This window comes from Haliotis rubra, unplaced genomic scaffold (genome assembly GCF_003918875.1).
Source record: "Haliotis rubra isolate DU_JTF1 unplaced genomic scaffold, ASM391887v1 Scf732, whole genome shotgun sequence".
In the NCBI taxonomy this organism is placed as follows: Eukaryota; Metazoa; Mollusca; class Gastropoda; order Lepetellida; family Haliotidae; genus Haliotis; species Haliotis rubra.
In genome coordinates, this window is record NW_025767449.1 from 472,484 (window position 1) to 497,915 (window position 25,432).

The 25,432-nt window shown below is 40.9% G+C and overlaps 1 protein-coding gene across 3 annotated transcripts; it reads left to right on the forward strand.

Moving 5' to 3' along the window:
* The first annotated feature begins 520 nt into the window (after window positions 1-520).
* Window positions 521-25,014, forward strand: LOC124259675 (E3 ubiquitin-protein ligase TRIM39-like). 3 transcript variants are annotated; one of them, XM_046693851.1, is made up of 4 exons: window positions 521-591; window positions 5,667-6,833; window positions 23,789-23,830; window positions 24,133-25,014. In XM_046693851.1, exons 2-4 carry the CDS (start codon window positions 5,960-5,962, stop codon window positions 24,762-24,764), a joined length of 1,548 nt encoding a protein of 515 aa, XP_046549807.1. In that variant the 5' UTR covers window positions 521-591; window positions 5,667-5,959; the 3' UTR covers window positions 24,765-25,014. The 3 variants fall into 3 exon arrangements, with proteins under 3 accessions (XP_046549807.1, XP_046549806.1, XP_046549808.1); XM_046693850.1 differs by lacking the exon at window positions 521-591 and adding an exon at window positions 1,069-1,085; XM_046693852.1 differs by lacking the exons at window positions 521-591; window positions 5,667-6,833; window positions 23,789-23,830 and adding an exon at window positions 21,029-21,931.
* Window positions 25,015-25,432: the final 418 nt, after the last annotated feature.

The window sequence follows — 25,432 nt, forward strand, 5'->3', positions numbered from 1 at the left end:
AGCCTTCAGGACAATTGTTCAGTAATAACTATATGTGAGAACGTTATTGTAAAATTACCAAAGTATCAATCTCCCTGTGATGATTGTTTGTAATAACAGAACCACAGACGAGTCCTGTTTGAACAATGTTCCCTCTCTTGAGTAATATTATTGGTTTTTCAACCTTCATGCTATTTGTAATGATGCTATTTTGCAACCTCCTCCAAGTTACATATGGACTAATCAGGCCAGAATGGTGTAACACAATATTACCCCAGACACTGGTAGTGTCAACTATTTTCCCTTCTTGCCCCTTCTACCAATATGAATTCCTATTCATTGTGTTCCCAATGCTGAACGCCTTTTCGGGTGTAAGAGGCGTTATATATGAGGCGTTATAATGCTGATGTAAGGTTTGCTTACGTCCTTGATACCCCCATGATTGACAACTTACCCACTTATCTACAAATGACACGACGCATTCCATAGTTCTTAACCACGAAAGTAAAATCTGGGCGTGTGCAGATAACGCCAAGGTAATGTTGTGTCCGTGTACATGTATCTTTCTAGACGCCGCATTAATAACATCTCGCAACTGTCATTTCTCGTAAGGTAAGAAGGTTAACCAGTTTATTTTTGATCGATTCTGTTTTCGATTATGTTTGTGGTAGCCTTCTACGACAGAACCACATCCGCTTATTGTAAGAAATGTATACAAGTGAGTTCAAACAATGTCCGATTGCCAGTACGTTATTGAAAATTGTCGATCTCTCTCTGATAATTGGTTGCACATAATGTTCGTTTGACAATATTGCCTCTCTGGAGTATGATTATTGTTTCTCAACATCCTTCAAGTTAGATCTGGTATATTTAGATGGTTATGGTTTTACACGATATTCCCCCAGACACTGGTAGTATGACTTCTGTTATCTTGTTGCCCATTCGCTTAGTTTGATATTGCTCATTACCCGCTGACACTGCAGGTATGATCCTAATCAATCACCTTCTACTGGGCCTTTGCAGATATTACCTTGGGTTACTTGTGTTTGTGCACGTGTATCTGGTCGCCTCCTGTACAACACCCCTTAACTGTCATTTCCCGAAAGGTCCTTGGCAACCGACACAGCGTTGTCAAAGTTTGCTATACATGAATTGCCTTTCTATCACCCGCAATGCGTTTCGCGGGGTGGGGTGTGTGTGGGGTGTGTGTGTATTAAAATGGACTCCGTCCGTCCCTGCGTCCGTCCGTCCGTCCATCCGTGCATATTTGTCTTTTCTGGAGCAGAACTCCAAAACCGTTCACTATTTCTTCACCAAACTTGGCACATAGATAGATCTGGTGGAGTACTGGTGCCTTTTGGTAGTTTTGGAATTCTAACTAAAACATTTTTGGCGTTTCCATGGCAACAAGTTCGACTTAGAATGAAATTAGTGGTAGTGCTCTTTTCCGGAGCAGAACTCTAAAGCCGTTCACTATTTCTTCAGCAAACGTGGCACATAGATGGATCTGGTGGTGTCATGGTGCCTTTTGATTGTTTTGGAATTCTGAATAAAATATTTTTAGCGTTTCCATGGCAACAAGTTTTGACTTAGCCTGAAATTGGTGGCAGTACACTTTTATGGAGCTGAACTCTAAAACCGTTCACTATTTCTTCACCAAACTTGGCACATAGATAGATCTGGTGGAGTACTGGTGCCTTTTGGTAGTTTTGGAATTCTGACTAAAACATTTTTGGCGTTTCCATGGCAACAAGTTCGACTTAGAATGATATTAGTGGTAGTGCTCTTTTCCGGAGCAGAACTCTAAAGCCGTTCACTATTTCTTCACCCAAACGTGGCACATAGATGGATCTGGTGGTGTCATGGTGCCTTTTGATTGTTTTGGAATTATGAATAAAATATTTTTGTCTTTTCCGTGGCAACAAGTTTGACTTAGCCTGAAATTGGTGGTAGTTCTCTTTTCCGGAGCTGAACTATAAAACCGTTCACTATTTCTTCGCCAAACTTGGCACATACATAGATCTGGTGGTGTACTGGTGCCTTTTTGGTAGTTTTGGAATTCTGAATAAAATATTTTTGGCGTTTCCATGGCAACAAGTTTGAATAAAACAGAAATTAGTGGTAGTGCACTTTTCCGGTACCGATCTCTAAAACCGTTCAATGTTTCTTCACCAAACGTGGCACATACATAGATCTGGTGGTGTCATGGTGCCTTTTGATTGTTTTGGAATTATGAATAAAATATTTTTGTCTTTTCCGTGGCAACAAGTTTGACTTAGCCTGAAATTGGTGGTAGTTCTCTTTTCCGGAGCTGAACTATAAAACCGTTCACTATTTCTTCGCCAAACTTGGCACATACATAGATCTGGTGGTGTACTGGTGCCTTTTTGGTAGTTTTGGAATTCTGAATAAAATATTTTTGGCGTTTCCATGGCAACAAGTTTGAATAAAACAGAAATTAGTGGTAGTGCACTTTTCCGGTACCGATCTCTAAAACCGTTCAATGTTTCTTCACCAAACGTGGCCCATACATAGATCTGGTGGTGTACTGGTGCCTTTTGGTAGTTTTGGATTTCTGAATAAAATATTTTGTCTTTTCCGTGGCAACAAGTTCGACTTAGCCTGAAATTGGTGGTAGTGATCTTTTCCGGAGCTGAACTCTAAAACCGTTCACTATTTCTTCACCAAACTTGGCACATACATAGATCTGGCGGTGTACTGGTGCCTTTTGGTAGTTTTTGATTTCTGAATAAAATATTTTTGGCATTTCCTTGGCAACAAGTTTTACATAAACTGAAATTGGTGATAGTGCTCCTTTCTGGAGCAGAACTTTAAAAACCTTTCAATACTCTCCTTCCACTTTTCTATGTACACACCTAAATATTTGACATAATCATAACTCGTAGACATAATCATGAAGAGTATTTTGCCATTGCGGGGGATATTGATGACTTTGTCTTCTTGTTTTTCATTTTGTATGAGATTGCGCATTCTATTGTTCTTGACAACGAAGTTAACTTCTTGGCATGTGCAAATAACCCCCAGGTTATGTACACACCTACTGTACCACACCTCTTAACTGTCAGTTCTCGAAAGGTAAGAAAGTTAACCAGTCTGTTATTTCGGTTGAGGCCAGTGTGAAGAAACATCGCCCCCAGTGATGTCGTAGGTGGTGGCGCTGTGTCTGGAGCTGTGTCTGTAGCTGTCCTTCCCCCTGGGTCACTCAAGGACTGTCAGCTTTTATGTCACCCCCACGAGCTCAGACGGGAACTCAGGGTCAGGAACATTGCAATTGCTGTCAAACTTACAGCTCGTTTGGGGTGTACGTAAGAGGTACTTTGTCAGACAACACAGAAATGCAGAATATTGATCTAAAGTCGAGCAGGAGGACTTGTGTATGACAACAAATCTCCCGCCAGACAACAACGATATTCTTTAGAAATGCACATAGAAAACAATGGCTCACTGAATCGAAACATGTTTATTTTTTGACATTCCGCTTAATGTATAGAACTAGATAACTGTATGTGTGAACTCACTGTATATGTTAATGTGCCAAAATGTCAGTGTCCAACTCACTAGCTCACTTGCAAACACTTTAGTAGATGAATAAGATTACACAATGCCGTTTAGAAAGTGGTCAAATGTAACGTATGTTATATTTGGAATTACACTTAGTAAAGTACGCATCCTGGATTCGAACCCACACCCGCAGAGTCAGGCACCTAATCGCCTAGCCCGCTCAGCCACCTTACGGCTGTCACGTATGATTACACAATGCCATTTAGAAAGTGGTCAAATGTAACATATGTTATATTTGGGATTACAATTTCTGAGAGCCGTGCCAATGTATACTGATCAGAGGGGTACACAAAATCCGCAGTCTGGACTACCGACTTCTGTTTTTGTACTAGAATCTGTACTTTACTAAGAACGTGTAATCCCAAATATAACATATGTTAGATGGATAAGATCTCCCACTAAAATGATGTATACGCATAGTTTCTTTAAAGGGCTATGCATAACAGTGCGATTGGATTACAAAATCAACCACCGCTCTGTGGAACTTTGATGTCTCAAAGCATTCTTTTGGGGTCGAAAAACACATTTGGGAAAAGACAATAATCTCCGTCTAAGAATAACGATTCATCCTATCACCACGACATATTTTGTTCACACCCAAAATCAATATATCATCATTCAGCAGTCATAGTTTTATTAGCATCGGCGTCGGCCGTGACAACATCGGCCTCTACAACATCATCTACCTGTGTACCCATGTGCCAAGGTCGGCCGGGACTAAACATCCCCGCCAGCAGCAGATGGTTCCTTATGAGTGCTCGACCACAGAGGGGCGGTGGGACAGCCAAGCGGATGTAGCATGTTGTCCTTCATGCTGTGGCCTGAGTCCAATATGTGAAGCCCATTTCCCTTGTCCACGCAATGTTATTGCTGGAATATATCCCAAAGCAGCATAGAACTCAACCCAACTTGCTAAAAGTGGCGTAAAACCATACTCACTCACTCAGACATGCATAACACCAATGGAGACGGGTTAAGGCACACAAACACAGATATTCTCATTATCAGATATACACTTATACATTTGCAGTCTAAGTAATCTTGACATGGTTATCATTAGCTAATATTTCCGCAAGCTGACATCCTTGAATACTGACAAAACGCTATTTTCAGTGACTGTTTACTCACGGTTGTGCCGTGCTCCATGTGCATCACTCGGAAGCAATCGTACGGAAAATAGCATTCAAAATCGTTCGGGTACCAAACTTTTTCGAGGTAAAAGTTCAAAAGGTATGTGCGAATGTCAACTATCGCGATTTGGTAAGCTGTGTTCTAATTGGTCAATTGAAAAGGTTACCTGACGCGACCTTCCACAAGTTTTGTTAGACTCAGTATAGCAGTGTAACGAATAATACTGAGTCTAAGTTTACTTAGATTGTATCTGCTTGCACATGTGCAGAAGGATTCCAAAGGATATCGAGCATAACCTTGGTGGTTTAAGACGACGCTACCGATCATTGTACTGTATATAAGTGAGACAATATCCGATTACCGCCCCTTTTTAACACCCACATGTCATGATCAAAGTCCACTCTTTACAGTTGACTTATTTTTTTTTTTTTGTTGTGACACAGCACATTCCATTGGAATTTTCCATATTGTGTAGACCTTAAAACGAACGTATCTACTGCGCATGAGCAGATACGGTGTAAGAAGGGATGTGTAGGTGTATGCGTTGCAGGTGTATGTAGAAGCCTCTCTTAAAACCTTCTTTACCGTCGTTTCTCATAAGGTAAGAAACATGATTATCTATTTTTGATAGATATTGCCTGAACCCTCGTCAAGTTGAAGCTAAAAGTGATGGTAGTATTCAACTCACTGCAACAATGATCAAGTATAAAAAATAACAATTAAGGCTGAATACAATATTGATATTGATATGAGAAGCCAGAGTAAGCTTCCCTTATATACCCACACAAACCTTACCAGATCATTCTGTTATGTTCTCTGCATCAGAGGACGGTTGCAGTACATTCTAGAATTCTGTCTAAATATAGCATAAGTCTAAATACATACCACACCACTGCCCTTTACCGCATGTCACCAGGTACAATGTATATGGCAAGGAACAACGCTGAGTCATAACAATGATCATTATTTGCCAGGCAACCATGTCGGATCTTGTCTCAGTGGCTGCAATCAAGGATCTTCTGACAGAGTGTCCAATATGCACAGAACACTTTGATGACTCAATACGAATTCCTCGTCGTATGCCATGCTGTGTCCAGTCCATATGTCAGCCCTGTCTGGAAACCTACAGTGGAGGCAATACAACCATATACTGCCCCATGTGTCGACACCAGCATAACCTGCCTGGTGGAGTGAAATCCCTGCCCAAAGAGACGGTCATCCTGAAGACTCTGGACTATCTCAAGATGCAGAAAGGTCTTCATCTTCCATGTACAGACTGTCCGGACAGAAAACAGCTCAAGCCCAGTGTGACAACTGTGGGGTATTTCTCTGTTCTATCTGTCTGAAAGCCCACAGGAGGAATGTAACAACAAAGACACACACAATAGTTACCTTTGATAAGATGAAGGGGCGACCTGTGCAGAGTTTCCGTCGTCGACATCAGTGTAGTCAACACCAGCAGCCTCTACAGTTCTATTGCCACACTTGTACCAAGGTCGTCTGTGTGTCATGCACTGTAGTAGATCACGATAAAGGGAAGGGACATAATGTTGTGTCTGTGGATGAGGCACACCAAGAACTGTCGCAATCCATACAAGACGTTTTTGTGAAGATGTATGCGAAGTCAGAGATACTGGACAAAGCAGAAGCAGAATTAATGAAGAAGCTGAAGAACATTGAAATGTCCAAGAGGGTTGCCACAGATGATATCAACAACCTGACCAATGAGCTGAAGCAAAGGAGGTCAGTCCTCTTATCAGATGTTGAACATAAATCTGCACAAAATCTTCAACTGACAAAGGATGCACTGGAGAAAACAAGAGATTTGCAGTCTAGAGTAAAATCTTCTATTGAATACACAAAACTAATGAGAAGTAAAGCTGACACGATAGAGGATCTTCAAGTTATGGAGTCTTCCCTTGTCCCCTTAAACACCATGCTGGAAGAGACTTTACAAGAGGTATCCTTTGTCAGGACTGGTGTGAACTTTGTCAAGGCAAATATACATCATCTTAGTGATGGTATCAAAGCAGCTGGAATGGTCAGATCAGTCACGTTCTCCCCAACAGACAGGCCGACAATAGTGCCAGATTCTGAAGCATACAATGCCATCATACTGGATCCAGCAGAGTTACCGACAGGTATGTAGTACAAAACTAATTCACAACTTGGTATTTTAAACCCAATGCGATTTGGTCAATCAATCCGATCAGGCAAATTGGTCATGCTGCTCGAATTATCTGAGATGTAACAGCCAGTTACACACCTTCAGCATACCAGGGTCTGAGTGTATGTATGTATGTATGTATGTATGTATGTATGTATGTATGTATGTATGTATGTGTGTGTGTGTGTGTGTGTGTGTGTGTGTGTGTGTGTGTGTGTGTGTGTGTGTGTGTGTGTGTGTGTGTGTGTGTGTGTGTGTGTGTGTGTGTGTGTGTGTGTGTGTGTGTGTGTGTGTGTGTGTGTGTGTGTGTGTGTGTAGGTAGGTAGGTAGGTAGGTAGGTAGGTACGTATGTATGTATGTATGTGTGGATAATAAAAATATAGTATGACCAGAAATTATTGAGGATTTTAGAATATGTTTAATTGGAGTTCTAGTATAAACAACCTTGACCAGCTATCAAGTGCATGGTTTCATTCAAGAGAGACAACTCCGTTAATCCTTTTTTATTAGTTTGTGAAGAGCTAGACATCCCTTTGTCCACTGTTTATCGTGTTTTGAAAAATATTGCAAATGGATATGGTGCAGGTAGGCCCAGAAAATTGATTTTCGGTGACAGGAGGCGGCTTGGTATTCTTGTTTCTAAAAACAAACGAAGGAGTTTACAAAACTTAAGGCTGGATATGATTGATAGAGGAACTGACCGGAAGTTATCTGAAGGGGAGATATCTGAAGGGGAGCTCGAGTTATCTGAAGGAGAGTACTTCTGGATGAGGACCTGGTGTCCTTGGTGATGCTTCAATACGTTTTCTGTGTCACATTGGCCAATACATCACTCTAGTGTGATATTTACAATACTAACATGATACCCCGTTATTTTGCCTAAGAGCTTAAGATCGCTGGTTCAATTAAAGGTTACTTTACAGATAGAAAAATTGTGCCATCTCCTAATTTCTGTTTTATAATATTAATAGATTATCATTCACTGCAATGGAGATGGTTTAATTATGGACGTTATTTGTTACACAGGCGCTATGCTGGAATGGGACCCAGGTACAGCTTATGGCGCTGTATGTGTATCTAGGCGGGTCGTCACCAACAATCCACCAATTGATCCGTATCCTGATACAGGATGTCGAATACAAGAAATCAGATCCGTTCTGGCGTCAAGCCCTCTGATGGTCCGAAACAGCCCCGACCAACTGTGCATCTATCAAGTAAACTTTGGGTTCTCTGTGAAAGAAAGTATGCCAGACAACTGTATGATGCAAGAGACTGCTCTGACCCCCACCCCTGTAGACACTCCCTACAATCAACACACTGGACTGAGTGTACGTGTGGCTACATGCCCCAACCACAAACAGATGCTGTGTCTCCGGATTGCCTACAATAACACCCTCCTCAGCGACACCCCACTCACCCACAACAGAGTTGGCCAGTCTTTTGACCTACGACTGTGTTTTGTACTGAATGGAGCTAACAACAAACTGTCAGTTATCAATGCTGCTGATAACACAGTGTACACCACTGTTACAGATGTCGATTTTGACAGACCCATGTGGGTCATGATGTATGTTTGTCATCCGAAATATGCAGATGTAATAGGAGTACTGATATCAGGCCACAGTGTTACAGGATCCTACAAAAAACAACAGACGGTAGACAAGTCTTCATCAGAAGCATGACACTCTACATGTGCAGTACTGACGCCAATGCCCGAAACACTGATCGTGCAGCGCCTTGAGCAAGCACTAGTTGAGTTAATATGTGCCCTATATAAATATCCTATAATGATAAAAATAGATGCTAGTATTTGCAGTGATTATTCATGTTTTACTATAAGAGTTAATTACAAAGTCTATCGCAAAAGAACAAAACGAAATATGAACTGTAACACTCACGAATATCTAACTATGATTCTGTTTACGTTAAAAATCAGGGGATGTGTAATTTGGATCAGAATTATTCTGAGTTACTGACAAATCTGTTTTGAATGGAATATCACCTTTGGCATTCATTGTAGATTTGCGTCTGTAAATAACTGACCCATTCGTAGTGAATAATTACCTATTTATGAATGGTTAATGTGTTTTTGAAGTTTGGAATATTCTTATAGCTACCAGATTGCTATTTCTAATTTTAAGATATTTTCACTTGACATATAACCATAGTGTCATTTTTATATGTTTATAAGTAGTCAGGTAGCTTATGTGATTCCATGAAAGTTTTTTGATGAAAGCAAATCATATATTCTTTTGTGTTTATATGTTAAAGGAGTTTAAATGTTTGGTTCCAGTCTGAGTATTAATGTGAAAGCTTTTTTTAGCTCAAAATCCAAGATGGCCGCCAAAATTTAACCGGGAACTGAAAAGTTGCAAAAACCTGGAGCAAAACAATGGTTTAATATCAAATACCAAGCATATTTGGTTAGGGAATATATTTCTTATATCCTGTAAGTCACCAGATCTTTTAAGTTTGATTTTAAACCCCCATTTCTGCGCAAGGCATATATTTTGTATATATGAAAAAGGAATATACTTCTTACCCTATTTATCAACTAAAAACAACAAAAATAGATATTAAAATAACCAACATGTCAATGAATATCACCAATAGGGTGCCTACTGTGTGTAAATGTGGTTGTATTATGTGCACGATACGCTGTTAGTTTAGTGGGAAACGGAAACAGTGGAATTCCATACACAAGTTTAAGCTTTGAGGTTATCTTAGCACACAACGTGTTTTGTCGACTGAGGTCACTGCCACCCACAAATACATCGCCACCGACGATGACGCAGGTGCTGGTGCTGAGTCTGTGACTGCCGTTGCCCCGGGGTCACTCCAGAAGGGACCACTTCTTTATCAGTCCCAAGGAATCAGACTGGAGGTCGGGTTTAGCAACAGTTCAGTAGGCAATAGTGGCATTCCATAGCCAGATTATTCACCGAGGATCTGCTGTCATACCACTAGGTCAAGGACATGCCAGTTGACGCCAGTGACACCTACGACTACATTGCTACCGGCGCTGACGTAGGTGTTGGGGCTGTGCCCCTGAAGAAAGAATGTGAAGTTTCTTTTTTGAATCAGTATATACTGTATATACAGTATATACAATTTAACCATCTTACCATCTCTTGTTCTTTTATAGTTCCCTGAAGAAAGAATGTGAAGTTTCTTTCTTGACTCAGTATATAGTTGGGGCGCTAGAGGTATCAGACGTCGTTAGTCTTATCATTGAAATGCATTGCTTTATTTCATACTGCAGACTAAATCTAAAGTTTAGCTTTTCATAAACAGGAGGACTTGTGTGAGACAACAAATCTCACGCCAGACGACACAGATATTCCTTAGAAATACACATAGAAAACATGGCTCACTGAATTGAAACCTTTTTTATTTTGTGACTTTCTGCTTGATGTTTTGATCCAGAGAACTGTATCTATGAATTCATGGTATATTTATGTCAAGTGTCAGTGTCCAACTCACTTACAACACTTTAGTAGATGGATATAAGATTTCACACTGAACTTACATATCATTTTATATACACCCTTCAGAAAAAGAAACGCATAGGTGATTTTGAGAATATTGGACTAATGTAGCTGCGGCAAAACAATACAAATATACTATTTCTTTCCAAAACGTCATCTTTGTGTGTTTGTAAACAGCTTCAGCGACAAAACGCGGCAATTTTAACTTTTCCACTTGTTTTAGAAGCGTTTTAAGAAATATTAGCCCAAAAGTCACCAAGAAAACACGTGCATGTGGTGTCGATCAAAATAAAAAGGCAAACGTTGTGTTTAATTTGTCATTCGTTTTCGCCTGGAAAAGAGGAAATCATCATGCCACGACAGAGTGTCGCCAATGGAAACATCGCCATAGACCGCCTTGAAGGTGGGGAGTCGCAGTCTGCAGTTACCCAACATTTCAACGTTTATCAGATCACCATCTCTCGAATTTGGGGTCGTTTTCTGCAGACCGGTTCCGCCCAAGATCGCACTGAGAGGTGAGGTGAGGTGAAATTGGGTTTAACGTCGTGCTTGAGAATATTTCGCTCATTTGACGACGTGCATGCGTGTGTATGTGTATGTGTGGCTGCTTGTACTAGCCCAGACTGAAGCTAGTTTTATAGTGCTAGCCCACTGATATACCACGCTGCAGTGAAGCATGAATACCCCACCCAGACACATTATACTGACTCCGAGTCGACCAGTCCTTGTTGTACCCATAAATGCCGAGCGCCAGGCAGGGACCAACAAGTACCATGTTTTAACGTCTTTTGGTATGACGCGGTCGGGGATCGAACCCGCGATCTTCCACTCTCCGGGCGGACGCTCTAACCACTACACCACGGAGGCGGTCTCGCACCGAGAACACCCGTGAAGGTCCGGGTTAGAATGAGCCTTCAGTAACCCACCGATTGCCAGATCAAAACCCGATAGAATACATATGGGATGAACTCGATCGACGTATACGTCAACGTCAAAACACGCCTCAGACACTTCCACAACTGGCCATCGAATTGCAGGAAGAGTGGGGACGAATACTGTTGTGTTGGCGAACACTTTGTCTATAGACGTATGAATGTTCACCGTTTTACCTTGTAAATTACATGAAACAATTGCTCTTAAAATAACGCAACAAACTGTTCTAAAATGGCTTATGCACTTGATGTAGTGATGTAGTTTGGATTCCAGCTAGTGTCTATTTGTCTGTTGTCTAAGGCCGCACTCAGCAAAATTCCAGCTATTTGGCGGCGGTCTGTAAATAATCGAAAATATACCAGACAATCCTGTGATCACAAACATGAGCATCGAACTACGCAATGGGGATACAATGGCATTGCAACTACCGAGCCTGACAATCCGATCCCGTTAGTCGCTTTAATGACAAGCATGGATTGCTGAAAACAAACTCCATCCCGGCTCCGCCAACGCAAACAAAAATCTTCAATGCGGTCTTAAGCCATTTTCAGGTGTGTGTGTGTGTGTTTTGTGTGTGTGTTTTGTGTGTGTGTTGTTTTTTTTGTGTGTGTGTGTGTGTGTGTGTGTCTGTGTCTCTGTGTGTGTCTGTGTCTCTGTGTGTGTCTGTCTGTCTCTCTCTCTCTCTCTCTCTCTCTCTCTGTGTGTGTGTGTGTGTGTGTGTGTGTGTGTGTGTGTGTGTGTGTAGAACCACTGGATCCGCCAATGCCACTATATCATACAGTCAGAGTCTGGGACAAAAGAAACAGTTCTTTATATCCGCCAGTTAAGCGTATTTGCTGTATATCTCCATTCACACCGATACAGATCTTCATTTTAGCAAGATTTGTCAACAGAATCCATATACGTGATCACTTGATGACTAATGAACGCAGGGTGTTCTGAACGAAAAGAAGCTTCGGGAAATCATAATGTCAAGTCTTCGTCTATTTTTGGGAATACCCAGGGCACAATCATTTCTACTAGGCGTCATAAATAAAGGGTCAAATGATATATAACACATGTAAAGAAAAGTTTCTCAGAAATGATAGAACTAAGAATGTCATCATAATGTTTAATGTGTTGACAAACGTGACACATCGTGACATACAGACAAAAGTTAAAACAGCACTAGCAAACATCAGTTGTAAAAAACGTCTCATTTTAAGCTGTGATTTCAAACAGGTACCTGAACAGTGAACGACAGTGAATATGCATCAATGCATGTGTATTGTCCTCTACTTTCTATGGATATAGCGACTTGCACGTGCAAATCATTGCCATTAAGTGGCAGGTGGATTTCCATATTGACAATTTGCGGAGAGCGGAAGGTCGCGGGTTCGATCCCCGACCGCGTCATACCAAAAGACGTTAAAATATGGTACTTGTTGGTTCCTGCCTGGCGCTCGGCATTAATGGGTACAACAAGGACTGGTCGGCTCGGAGTCAGTATAATGTGTCTGATTTGGGTATTCATGCTTCACTGCAGCATGGTATCTCAGTGGACTAGCACTATAAAACCAGCTTAAGTCTGGGCTAGTACAAGCAGCCGCACGTACACATACACGCATGCACGTCGTCATATCACCTCAAAATGAAGATTTTACAACTTTTAAGAAATGGTGTTACCAATAGCTTGACCCTTCATTAATGACGCCGAGAATAGATTTTAGAAGCGCAGTGCCCGAGAAGGACAGCACGTTATGTAAATATACTAATAAATTTAAACATATTTTGTGGTTTTTATATTCACGTTATATCCGACTTTGTACGAGTATTTACAGAATGTGACGTAATCTGAAAAACAGATACATGTATATTCATACTGTAAGGGATAACACAAAACATGTATTCGTGACGACTACACAGGACAGAAGACAAGACGAGATTGATGCACACATACAGCACGGACGACCCGCTAACAATGCTCAGTCCTGATTGGCTCACCGTGTCACGCGTGTGATGCACGGATATCGCAATACTTAAAGGGACCATCCGTCCGATGTTTACGCAATATTACTTTTTCTCTCTTTCTTAAATTGTCTGGGGTTAAATATTTGTTGTAATGTAAGATATGTTTTGTTTGACTAATACTTTAACAATATGTGGTGTGAATTTCGAGTGATTTCCTGGTTCCCATAAACAGATGAATTGGAGATCACTCATCAATCTCATCAACACCTGATAATATACAGTATACCCTGGTTATAATACCACCGTTTGTCCAGTAGAAAATATGGCATTATATCCAGGGTGACATTATAACCAGGTAGGACAGTTAGCGGTTCTATGCAATCAACAAGGTGTTTGAGCTGATGTCTCCTGTAATGAGCCTTGAATGACTGGATAATCCCAGCGTCTTGGGGTGCAGGTGACTTGTTGTAGGTGGCAGGAAGTATATTATCACATCTGGGATTACATGACTACCTAAAGCATTAATGAGTTTAGTCAATTAATTTGAGTCATTTCAATTAACCAATTAAGGTAATACTACAGACAGTTGGCATTATAATTAATATTGTATATTATGTAATTAGCATTATAACCAGGGGGAAATGTTCCAAAAACCATTGTCATATGGCATTATATCCAGTTTGGCATTATTACCAGGGTGTTACATATGCATATGCAGGAAATCCGTTCTGGAAAAACATGGCATGATATCCAGGGTGGCATTATAACCACTGCATGTCTCCCTGAATGTGTGAGTGAGTTTAGTTTCATGCCGCTTTTAGCAATATTCCAGCAATATCAAGGCAGGGGACACCAGAAATGAGCTTCACACATTGTACCCATGTGGGGAAACGAACCCGGGTCTCGGCGTGACGCCTTAACCATGGGCTACCCTACTGCCCCAAAGTTCATTGCCATTAATGTTGTGTCACTGCTGTCAGAATCATAGGGAATGTCAATTGTTACTTTTTCTCTGTTTTATTGACTTGTCTGTCATTTGATATTGCCTGATGAGTGGCAGATTTTCTGTTTGAGTGGTACTGTTATTATTTGCTGTGAATATCTAGTGACTTCCTGGTTCCTATCAGCAGGTACAAGGTACAGGTCACCCTAGTCTCCTGTCGAAGATTGTTTGACACATGAAAGTCCATGTTACTTAGTTATCCGGGAAGCAGTCCATAAAACAACCAACAGCAAACACGTGTGACAACTGTAGCTAAAATTAACAAAGCTTACAACTCACTACAAAGGTATCACAGTGACAGTACACATTCGAAGGCAGTGTAACACAAGAGCAGCAATTAAAGCAATAAAGTCAATTATACAATAGCCACATAAAGAAACTGTGCACACAGAAAATGCCTTCATAATTAGAATACAACACAGCAAAGACGAAATGATGTGGACACTTTATAAGCTGAAGTATCGGACCACAAGAAAATGTCAAAAGAACATGAACAATATCCGTAACGATGACGTCAGAAGTTCAAAATCGAGTAAGGTGTCACACGACGAAGTCACAAAATCAATAACGGGTATGACCACCATGTGCGTGAAGCACAGCAGTGCAACGACGACGCATAGAGGCTACCAAATGAGCATTGGAGGCCTGGGAAATGGTCTGGGGCGTGGTCACTGCTGTCTGAAACCTGTATCTGAGATGAGTCACCGGAATCCACTTGTCCTGTCTTGACGGTTACGTCGGGAACGCCCAGAATGTGGGTGGACGGCGACGTCATTACTGTTTCGATAACGCCTGACCTATGCAGATATCGTGTTACGATGGCATTGGAAAGTGCTGCCACCTGTTGTTGGCTCATTCCAGCTCGAACCATTCCAATGGCTTCATGACGTTGAACAGATGTTAATCTTGGCGTGATGTGCATGTGACTTCTCATGTGGATTTGTGAACGTTTAAATGACCAAAGATCAAGCTTTCAACAGTGACAGCAATTTCAGAGTTTCACATGTTGTGTGCAGCTGTACGGGCTGCACGTTCAGTAACACATTACAAAGCTATACGCCACCGTCAATGACGTCACGTCGCCTGGCACGTGCATGAGCGTTTGATTGTCTCCAATACTTGCTATGTTCACAAATGTATTTATGTATAAATACGCTGTGTGCCTATATTTATATTTTCTGTGTGCACAGTTTCTTTATGTGGCCAGTATTATAATAGTCACCTCACTGCTACTTCGACTTGGGCTTTTAGTTGTAGATATAGCTAACCGTTTCCATGATCCCAGAACAACCTGTGCTCGGACAATTAACAGGTGGATTGATCTTATGTACAAAATAGGACATTTCATATTTCCCAGCCAAAATGAGACATTAGTGATGCTACTATGCCAAAAGGATTTAATGATATATACCCTCAACCACGGGTTGTAATAGAGTGCACAGAAATATTCATTGAGAAGCCGTATTCAGGAGCAAGACAATCACAAATGTATAGTCACTATAAACGCATATCACATTAAATGGTTCAATTGGCATTTTTGTGTCAGATTTATGGTCTGGAGCTATAAGTGACAAATTACTACATTATCTGGTATATTAAACTTGTGTGAGTTTGGAGATGCAGTAATGCCTGATAAAGGATTTCTTATAACTGACCTGACAACCCCTAAAGGATTACATTTAATCACCCCTCCATTAAAACGTAAAAGAGAGTAATTGACGAATTGCAAATTTGATAATCCATGTAGAGAGACACGTGGAAATGGTGAAAAATTACAGAATATGCCACGGTATAATTTTTATAACTATTTCCAATTCCGCGTACAAAATATGGAAAATCTGCAATGCATTGACAACATTACTGCCACTATTGTACCCCCATGACCAGGATTCTGATACAAGTGATGTACATGTGTTTGATGAAAATTTGGAAGACCAATCCATATTTAGAGAAGGTTCATCTGGTAACTGAATTAGGGATATCATAATCATTTGTATTTACAATTAAAGGAAATATTGTTAAAGATATGATGGCACTGCTTTTAAAAGCAAAATAGCAATTCCTATTCTGCTTATACAACACTATTAAACTTAGGTTTCACTTGTCAAAAATGACAATCATGTGACCATATAACAGTCATTTCTGATTTTCACTTTTCAAAACAAAATGCATGTTTTCCAAAAGCGCATACATCCTGACACATCCTGTTTAAAGTAAAAGATAATTTCCATAATGGTTTTGGTTTTAAACTAAAAGTACTAAACCAAATTATGATTGTTTTTTTCTGAAAGATTCCTATGAGACAACCTATGTTGACAAAATATAGTGGGTGGCGCTTAACTTTGTATTGACAGTATAAAAAACGTTATTGTTTCTGTGCAGTTAGTTTCTTCTCTTTTCCTCTTTAATACACTGCTTGGCCATTCAGTTCTTCAGTATATATATAAACCCAGCAACAAAAGTTCTTGTGACACGGATATTTTTTAATGAATACTAACTTTTGTATACAAATCAACAAAAAAGGGTTCACGGCACTATGACAGAGTATCCAAACGCATCTGTCAAGGTAATGTTTGCAAATCATGAAAAAATGACTTTGTACTAGGAATTTTGTAAAGAATGTGTTAGACTGTGGATATTTAAACCTGGGTAGTGGAGAGAATGTTTCATTACCTGATAAAGACACGTTGAAGGAGTGCAACCTGAAACAACATCAAATTTCTCTGCAGAATTAAACAATTGTTATGCTAAGGCTAACAGAAAATGAACGTTGGCGAGTTATTGGAATGCTCCAATCCGGTACTTCACAACGAGATGTTTCAATGTCCATCGAAACACAGTATGGAACTTGTGGCAACGACACCAACAGACAAATCACGTCAGAGACCGTCCCCTGTAGTGGTCGCCCCGACGTCAAGATAACTGGATTCCACAGACACACCTCCGGAACCGCTTCCAGCCAGCAACCAACCATCCCTGGACAGAGACGGATATCACAACAAATCGTTCGTCGACGTTTACGGCGTTTTGGGATCATCGCACGACGCCCATCAAGACGGCCGATTTGACGTTACAACATCGCCAACGACGTCTACAGTGGGCACGACAGCATGTGAGCTGGACTCAACGTCAGTGGAATCATGTCCTCTTCACAGTCTAGTCTAGATTTTCGCTTCACAGAGCTGATGGCCGTGTGCGAGTTTTCCGTCGACGTGGCGAACGTTATGCTGACAATTGTGTCATGAAAATTGATCGGTTTGGAGGCGATAGCGTGATGGTCTGAGGTGGAATTACGGCCATTTACATAGGGCCATTTTGATGAAACTACTCACCGGAACAAGACAACGTTTAGGGGAGATAACTTTAAATTATTTTATGAAGGGAGATAACATTTGGGAGAGTCGAATACTGTGATTTGGGCTTCCCAGGTGACAGGGTAACCCGTGCTCACGTATCCGTTTTGTTTTGCTTTTTATTACTATTCATGATGAACACAAAAACTGTGCCACAGTATAAGTGACTGATAATGTTTTGTATTTACAGTTTCGATAAAAAATTGTTAGATCCGGATGTTTTCAAGCGTTTGATTCGAAGAGACATTGGTTCCAGATGAAAAAGGCTTACTATCAAGGGTAGATGGTAGTATTGGTTATCAGATCACTGGGCTTGGGTTATCACATCCGAAGGTAAGGTTAGATACCCTCACTGGAGTAAAGTTATGGCGCAGCTCCAGTCTCAGGAATTTTATAAAAGCCTTGCAAGAACCACAGCCAGGAATTTCAGATTGGTTATCATCACAACTTGAGTACTCGCATTGCTCTTCTTTAAAATCACTTGTGTGTGCAAATTCACCTCTGGTGGCCAATACAATGTGTTACAACCTACCCACGTGAGGAGACATAGTCTTCTGTCTCCAAATGTTGCTAACCCGGTCTAAGGTGGGTAACTCTGCACAGTTAAAGGCAAAACGTTGCAGCCTCGAGCAACACGTGCAGAACGCCAATGGCAACAGGGTTCAGCGGACACGAAAACAGATTAATCTCAGCCTAACCCTTATCTTTTGCACATGTGCAGAAGGATTCCAAATAATAATGAACTTTTCAGACGAGTACAACACTCAGGCATGGTGGTTTAAGACGACGAAACTTGCCGTGCAGAAGTTCTTCCTTAAAGCGTGGCAGAAACATATTATCTTGGTTTCGAATAGTAATGTTTGTGATAGCCTTCTACGACCGAACCACACCCTTGAAGAGGTTTATTGTGCTGATTTAATGTTAGCTTACGTCCATGAAACAATGGACGGCGTGATCGAAGTACACTACTTACAACTGACCTTCTGAGCGTGTGCAGATAATGCATTGTTAGGTTTGTGTCTGCGTACATGTATCTAGACGCCTCCTGTACAACACCCCCTAACTGTCACCTCTCAAAAGGTAAGACAGTTAGACAGTTTGATAGATTATTCTTCTTTTGGAATTATACAACGTGTCCAACGTGATGTGTACAGATTTCAAGCTGGAGAAGTGATGGTACAGATTGAACCCTGCGTTACCTCCTGATTGTTATCACCACCTGACGATATAGGATGCTATGAACCCTTGACAAAGTGTGATACCATGAGATTCTGCTGGCAGAAATGTTTACTTTGGTTGTTTTTCGCTATTTTTAAGCATATGAAATGTGTCAAATGTTCTGTTTAAGTGGTTCATGAATTATTTCATGTGAATATCACGTGACTTCTTGGTTCCTATCAACAGGTAAATGAAATATGGTGGTTTAAGACGATACAGTTACTGCACTGTGCAGAATTTCGACCTTGAAGCGGAAACGTATTGTCGTGGGGTTGTGATGATGTAAGGAGGGAGGCACCATGTTTAAACCAAATTTGCCGTTCTTGGGTATTATTATAATTTCCCGACCTTCATGAGATTTATATCATTTCGCAACCTCTCCCATGAAAGAGATAATATAACAGATGTAAATGGTGAGACTTGTCCTTCTCAATCAGTATCGTATTATACATTACTAGCGCAGGTACTGCCAATATGAGTTTTCACATAAACTTATTTTTCCTGCTTTAAGATTTTCGCCTGTGAGAAGCGCTGTTGTGCTGATATATATATTTGCTTTTATCTGTGACATCCAAAGTGGAGTCATCAAAATACATTGTATGCAGCAGATCTACTTTTTTAGTTGTTAGTCTACACATTCCATTTGAATTATTCATACTGATTCAATTTCATATAATTAGAACGAAAGTCAGTTAAAGTGAAGAAAAAGTGTATGTATAAGTGTGTGGAGACACCTAACTTCTAACATCTCCACTCTAGTCGCTGGTTAGTCAGAAGATACTCAGATGTTCATTAGGAATTAAAGAACATATTTTTCAGTATCAAACTTTCTGTTGGATGAGTGATTTTACAGGTTGATTTAAATCTCGAGATACTTCCTGAATGTTATACAAGACACATCTTATAGATAATAACTTCTTGATTTATTTCTAACGAGAAATAACATTGTTGTTATCCATAATATTTGTCTTGTATTACTACATCAACTTCTAAATGCCTTTGAAGAATGTAAACAAGAGCTAAGTGATGAATGTGGTCGTCTTCAACCCTCGCCAACTTCTAAGACTTTTCTTTCTGTTAAACCTAACTTTAGCAAATGTTATGTTTGAGTGGTACCTAAATTACTTGTTGTGGACCGCCTCCGTGGTGTAGTGGTTAGAGCGTCCGCCCGGAGAGCGGAAAGTCGCGGGTTCGATCCCCGACCGCGTCATACCAAAAAGACGGTACTTGTTGGTCCCTGCCTGGCGCTCGGCATTAATGGGTACAACAAGGACTGGTCGGCTCGGAGTCAGTATAATGTGTCTGAGTGGGGTATTCGTGCTTCACTGCGGCATTGTATCTCAGTGGGCTAGCACTATAAAACCAGCTTAAGTCTTGGCTCGTACAAGCAGCCGCACGTACACATACACACGCATGCACGTCGTCATATGAGCGAAATATTCTCAAGCACGACGTAAAACCCAAAATTCACCTCACCTCACTCATGTCGACTGTCAACAGGTTAATGATCTAGGTCAACCTGGTCTACTGTCAAAGATAGATTGACACATGGAAAGTTCATTATAGTTATTTAAGCAGAAACGACCCTGAAACAGAACTCAGTGTGAAACCAACAAACAGTACAATACATGAACAGTGATTATAGCAATAAGGACGCTGATGGAAATACTAACTTCACTGTAACAATGGTCTAGTATCCAAACAGCATATTCAACGTAGGATTTGATCTCCACACAGATGCTAGTCTTTTTGTAACTTGGGATGTAATGTTAGATGAGAAGCAAGAGTTAGCTCCCCTTACATAGCTTTGAAAAGGCTACCATATCTTTTTATAGTTTTCTCAGCATTAGAGGAGGGTTGTGGTACGTAGCATTGCTCACGTCTAAATATACATTACACCACTGTCTCCAACTGCCACACATCGATGATCATTATGTCTCTTGCCAGACAAACATGTCCGATCTTGTCTCAGTGGCTGCAATCAAGGACCTTCTGACAGAGTGTCCAATATGCACAGAACACTTTGACGAGGAAAGACGAATACCTCGTCGTATGCCATGCTGTCTCCAGTCCATATTTCAGCCCTGTCTGGAAACCTACAGTGGCGTCTCTATGACCATACGCTGCCCCATGTGTCGACACCAACATAACCTGCCTGGTGGAGTGAAATCTCTGCCCAAAGAGACAGTCATCCTGACGACTGTGGACTACCTCAAGATCCAGAATTGTCTTCATCTTCCATGTACAGACTGTCCTGACAAGGAAACAGCTCAAGCCCAGTGTGACAATTGTGGGGTATTTCTCTGTTCTATCTGTCTGAATGCCCACAGGAGGAATGTAACAACAAAGACACATACAATAGTTACCTTTGATGAGATGAAGGGGCGACCTGTACAGAGTTTCTGTCGTCGACATCAGTGTAGTCAACACCAGCAGCCTCTACAGTTCTACTGCCACACCTGTACCAAGGTTGTATGTGTGTCATGCACTGTAGTAGATCACGATAAAGGGAAGGGACATAAAGTTGTGTCTGTGGATGAAGCACACCAAGAACTGTCGCAATCCATAGAAGACGTTTTTGCAAAGATGTATGTGAAGTCAGAGACACTGGACAAAACAGAAGTAGAATTAATGAAGAAGCTGAAGAACATTGAAATGTCCAAGAGGGTTGCCATAGATGATATCAACAAAACCTTTGACAATCTGACCAATGAGCTGAAGCAACGGAGGTCAGTCCTCTTGTCAGATGTTGAAGATAAATCTGCTCAGAATCTTCAACTGACAGAGGAGTCACTGGAATCAACAAGAGTTTTGCAGGCAAGAGTAAAATCTTCTTCTGACTACACAAAACTAATGAGAAGTAAAGCTGATAGGATAGAGGATCTTCAGGTGATGGAGTCTTCAGCTGCCTCTTTGAGAGCCATGTTGGACGAGACGCAACAAGAGGTATCCTTTGTCAGGACTGGTGTGAACTTTGTGGAGGCAAACATACATCATCTTCGTGATAGCATCAAAGCAGCTGGGATGGTCAGGTCAGTCACTTTCTCCCCAACAGACAGGCTGACAATAGCGACAGATTCTGTAACATACAATACCATCGTTCTGGATCCAGCAGAGTTACCAACAGGTATGTAGTATAAAATTAGTTCGTGAGTGAGTGAGTGGTTGGGTGAGTCGGATTGGATGAGTGAGTGGGCTTGGGTTGTTGGTTGGTTGGCTGAGTGAGTGAGTGAGTGGTTTACAGGTTGAGTGGGTGACTGGGTGGGTATTGGTGGTTGGTTGGTTGGTTCAGTGAGTGGTTAGGGTGTGTCGTTAGAGTGGGTGTGTTAGGATGGGTGGGTGTTTTAGTGAGTTGGCACGTGAGTAGGTAGGTATGTCAGTGGCTGGTTGGTTAGGGTGGATATGTGTTTTAGTGAGTGAGTGATCTATCGATGGTGGCATACCACAATGCCACTGAACAGTTACAGCTGCAGTACAGTTTCGTTGCGAGCACTGTAACCAAATTCGTTTAGTTTTCGATCAACATTTATGTTTTCTCATTTGCAAAATGTTTCGGTGAACCAGGTGAACCATAAGAGAGTTATTTAGTCCTACATTGCCTGAACAGAGACTAAGTCAATTTCAATATAGATAATGTATCAGGAAAAAACATGGTGATCGAAATCCGATTCAGCATTGCCGAGGAGCAGTCATCGTAAACGCCTTACGTTTTAGCGCGGGCAACACGTTTATTTCTGGCTCTTGTTTAGAGAGGAAATACTTGCATCCGAAATTGAAAATGATCGATTGGGAAAATTTGAAGAATACACTATGTAAACTCCTTACATTAATATAGCCTTTGGAAATGTTTGACAAACAAGACTCCAGCATCCATGCACCTGATCACCATTTAGTGTTACGGTAATTAACAAGTATACGTCGGTCATTTCTTACTGAAAATTCATCTTTAATAACATAAATAGATTGTAACAGTAACTAATAGCCCACAGTCAGGTCGACCAGAATTTTTTAAAATAACTTTGATTTCCCATTTCGTGCTATAAAGTTTATGCAACCATTCCCACCGACTGAAGTGAGCGAAAGTTTCATAGCTTAGAGGATTGAAGTTATTTGTTGTGTTGCATTGATTTTTTTTTTATACATTTCAGAAATTACAGGGAACAAATTAATGACGTTCAGTGTCACTGGGCTGTGCATACGCTTACTAGATGGAAAACCGAACGCAACTCTGGATGAATACATACTACTTACCATTGATAGCCGAATTATCTTTTGTATCCAGCATAAAATTAATATGGTGCAAACTCCCTGAGGCCTCCTTCACAACAACATGCATAATGTTCTCTTTTGGAAGCCTAATAACACTGAATGTAAGAGATCGTGTCCTACTGCAACGTTTCCCAAACCCTCGCGACTTCTGAGTAGCATGATGCATAAATCAAGTAAATATCAAAATGTGCATAAACGTAACAACAACCGGGTGATAGTGAGTGTGAAATTAACTTACCGCAATGGAGGTCCGATCGATGATCCAGTTCCATTTGTTGTACAATGACATTGTTGCATTGTGCTGAATATACTTCAACTAAGATGGCGGGTGCAGTGTCATGTCAAGTGATGTCATTTCGACATCTTTTCGAGTGAGTGACCGAAAGTAGTATGGGAGTATATGACTCACTGAGTCACAGCATACCAGTCCTTGTTTTGTCCCCTAATTCTGAGAGCCAGACAAGGAGACAACAAGTACCATGTTTTAACGTGCTTGTGGTATGAGACGACCAGGGGATCAATCCGTTATCTTCCGATCTCAGACTCTCTCTCCGCTCTCAGGTCGTTCTCTCCTGCTCCACTGCACCACAAAGGTGATTATAATTGTTTTGCAAAGCCGTCCGTTTCAAAAAAAAGGTATGTGGGGTTGCTTTACCAGTGCCATACCATATACATGATATTGTGGAGACATCACGTGACCTCTGCCTTGTTTCAGTGATGGAGATGGACCGGAAGTTGTCTGAAGGGGAGATAACATGTGAGTAGTTCCGGATGGGGGCATCGTGTCCTTGGTGATGCTTCAATACGTTTTCTGTCACATGTGTCAAGACATCACTCTAGTGTGATATTTATAATAGTAACATGAGACCCAGTTCATTTACCCTGGAGGTAAAGTTCGTCGTTTGGATCCTATCACACGGTTCATTTAAAAGCTATTGTACACCTACATACATTTGTTTTATCTCCATATTTGGCGTTTCTTTTCTAAAATATCAATAAATTCTTGTTCACTGCAATGGAAATACTTTGTATCAATTATGAATGTTATTCTGTACACAGGCCCTATGCTGGAATGGGACCCAGGAACAGCTTGGTGTGATATAAGCGTATCTAGGCGGGTAGTCACCAACACTCCACCAACCACCCCTTCTCCTGATACAGGATGTCGGATACAAGAACTCAGATCAGTACTGGCGTCCAGTCCTCTGATGGTCCGAAACAGCCCCGGTCAACAGTACATCTATCAACTTAACCTTTGGTTCTCTGTCAAAGAAACTATACCAGACAGCTGTATGATACTAGAGACTGCTCTGACCCCCACCCCTGTAGATTCTCCCTACCATCAACACACTGGACTGAGTGTAAGTGTTGTTACATGCCCCGACCACAAGCAGAAGCTGTGTCTCCGGGTTGCCTATAATAACACCCGCCTCAGACACACCCCACTCACCCAGAACAGAGTTGGCCAGTCTTCTGACCTACGACTGTGTTTTGTACTGGATGGAGCTAACAACAAACTGTCAGTTATCAATGCTGCTGATAACACAGTGTACACCACTGTTAAACATGTAGATTTTGACAGACCCATGCGGGTCATGATGCATGTTGGTGATCCCGACTATGCAGATATAACAGGAGAACTGATATCAGGCCACAACGTTACAGGATCCTTCAAAGACTACAATCGGTAGAAAAGTCTTCATCATCAGCATGACACTCTGTATGTACAACACACACGCTAATGAACCCAGGCAGGACGTTGATTGTCTGAAGGTCTCTGGTATATTCCACAAGATCGCAGGATGCAAAAAATGGTAGTACTTACAGTAATGATTAATGTTTTAGCATTAGTGTTAATTAGAAAGTCTGTCGCAAAAGAATAAAACGAAATATGAACTGCGACACATGACACGAATGTCAAACTATGCTCTGTATACGTTAAAATCAGGGGATGTGTTATTTGGATAAGAATTTATCTGAATTAGTGACAAATCTGTTTTTACTGGAATATAACTTTTGCAATCCATTGTAGATTTGCGTTTGTAAATAGCGGACATATTCGTAGTGAATTATTACCTAACTATGAATGGTTAATGTGTATTTGAAGTTTGAAATATTCTTATAGTTACATTTCTAAGGAATGTGATATTTCAACTTATCATATAGCTATATTATCATGTTTATTAATATATAAGACTGAAGTAATGTGTGATGTTTTTCGCTTGGTATCGCAGCACTGAGCGCTTCACCTTTATAATTGCGTTGATGCTTTAAAAACACAGTGTTAGTTGTCACATTTCCCTTACATATTGAATAAAAATATTTTATATGAATTAATTTGGAAATCCAAAGGAATATA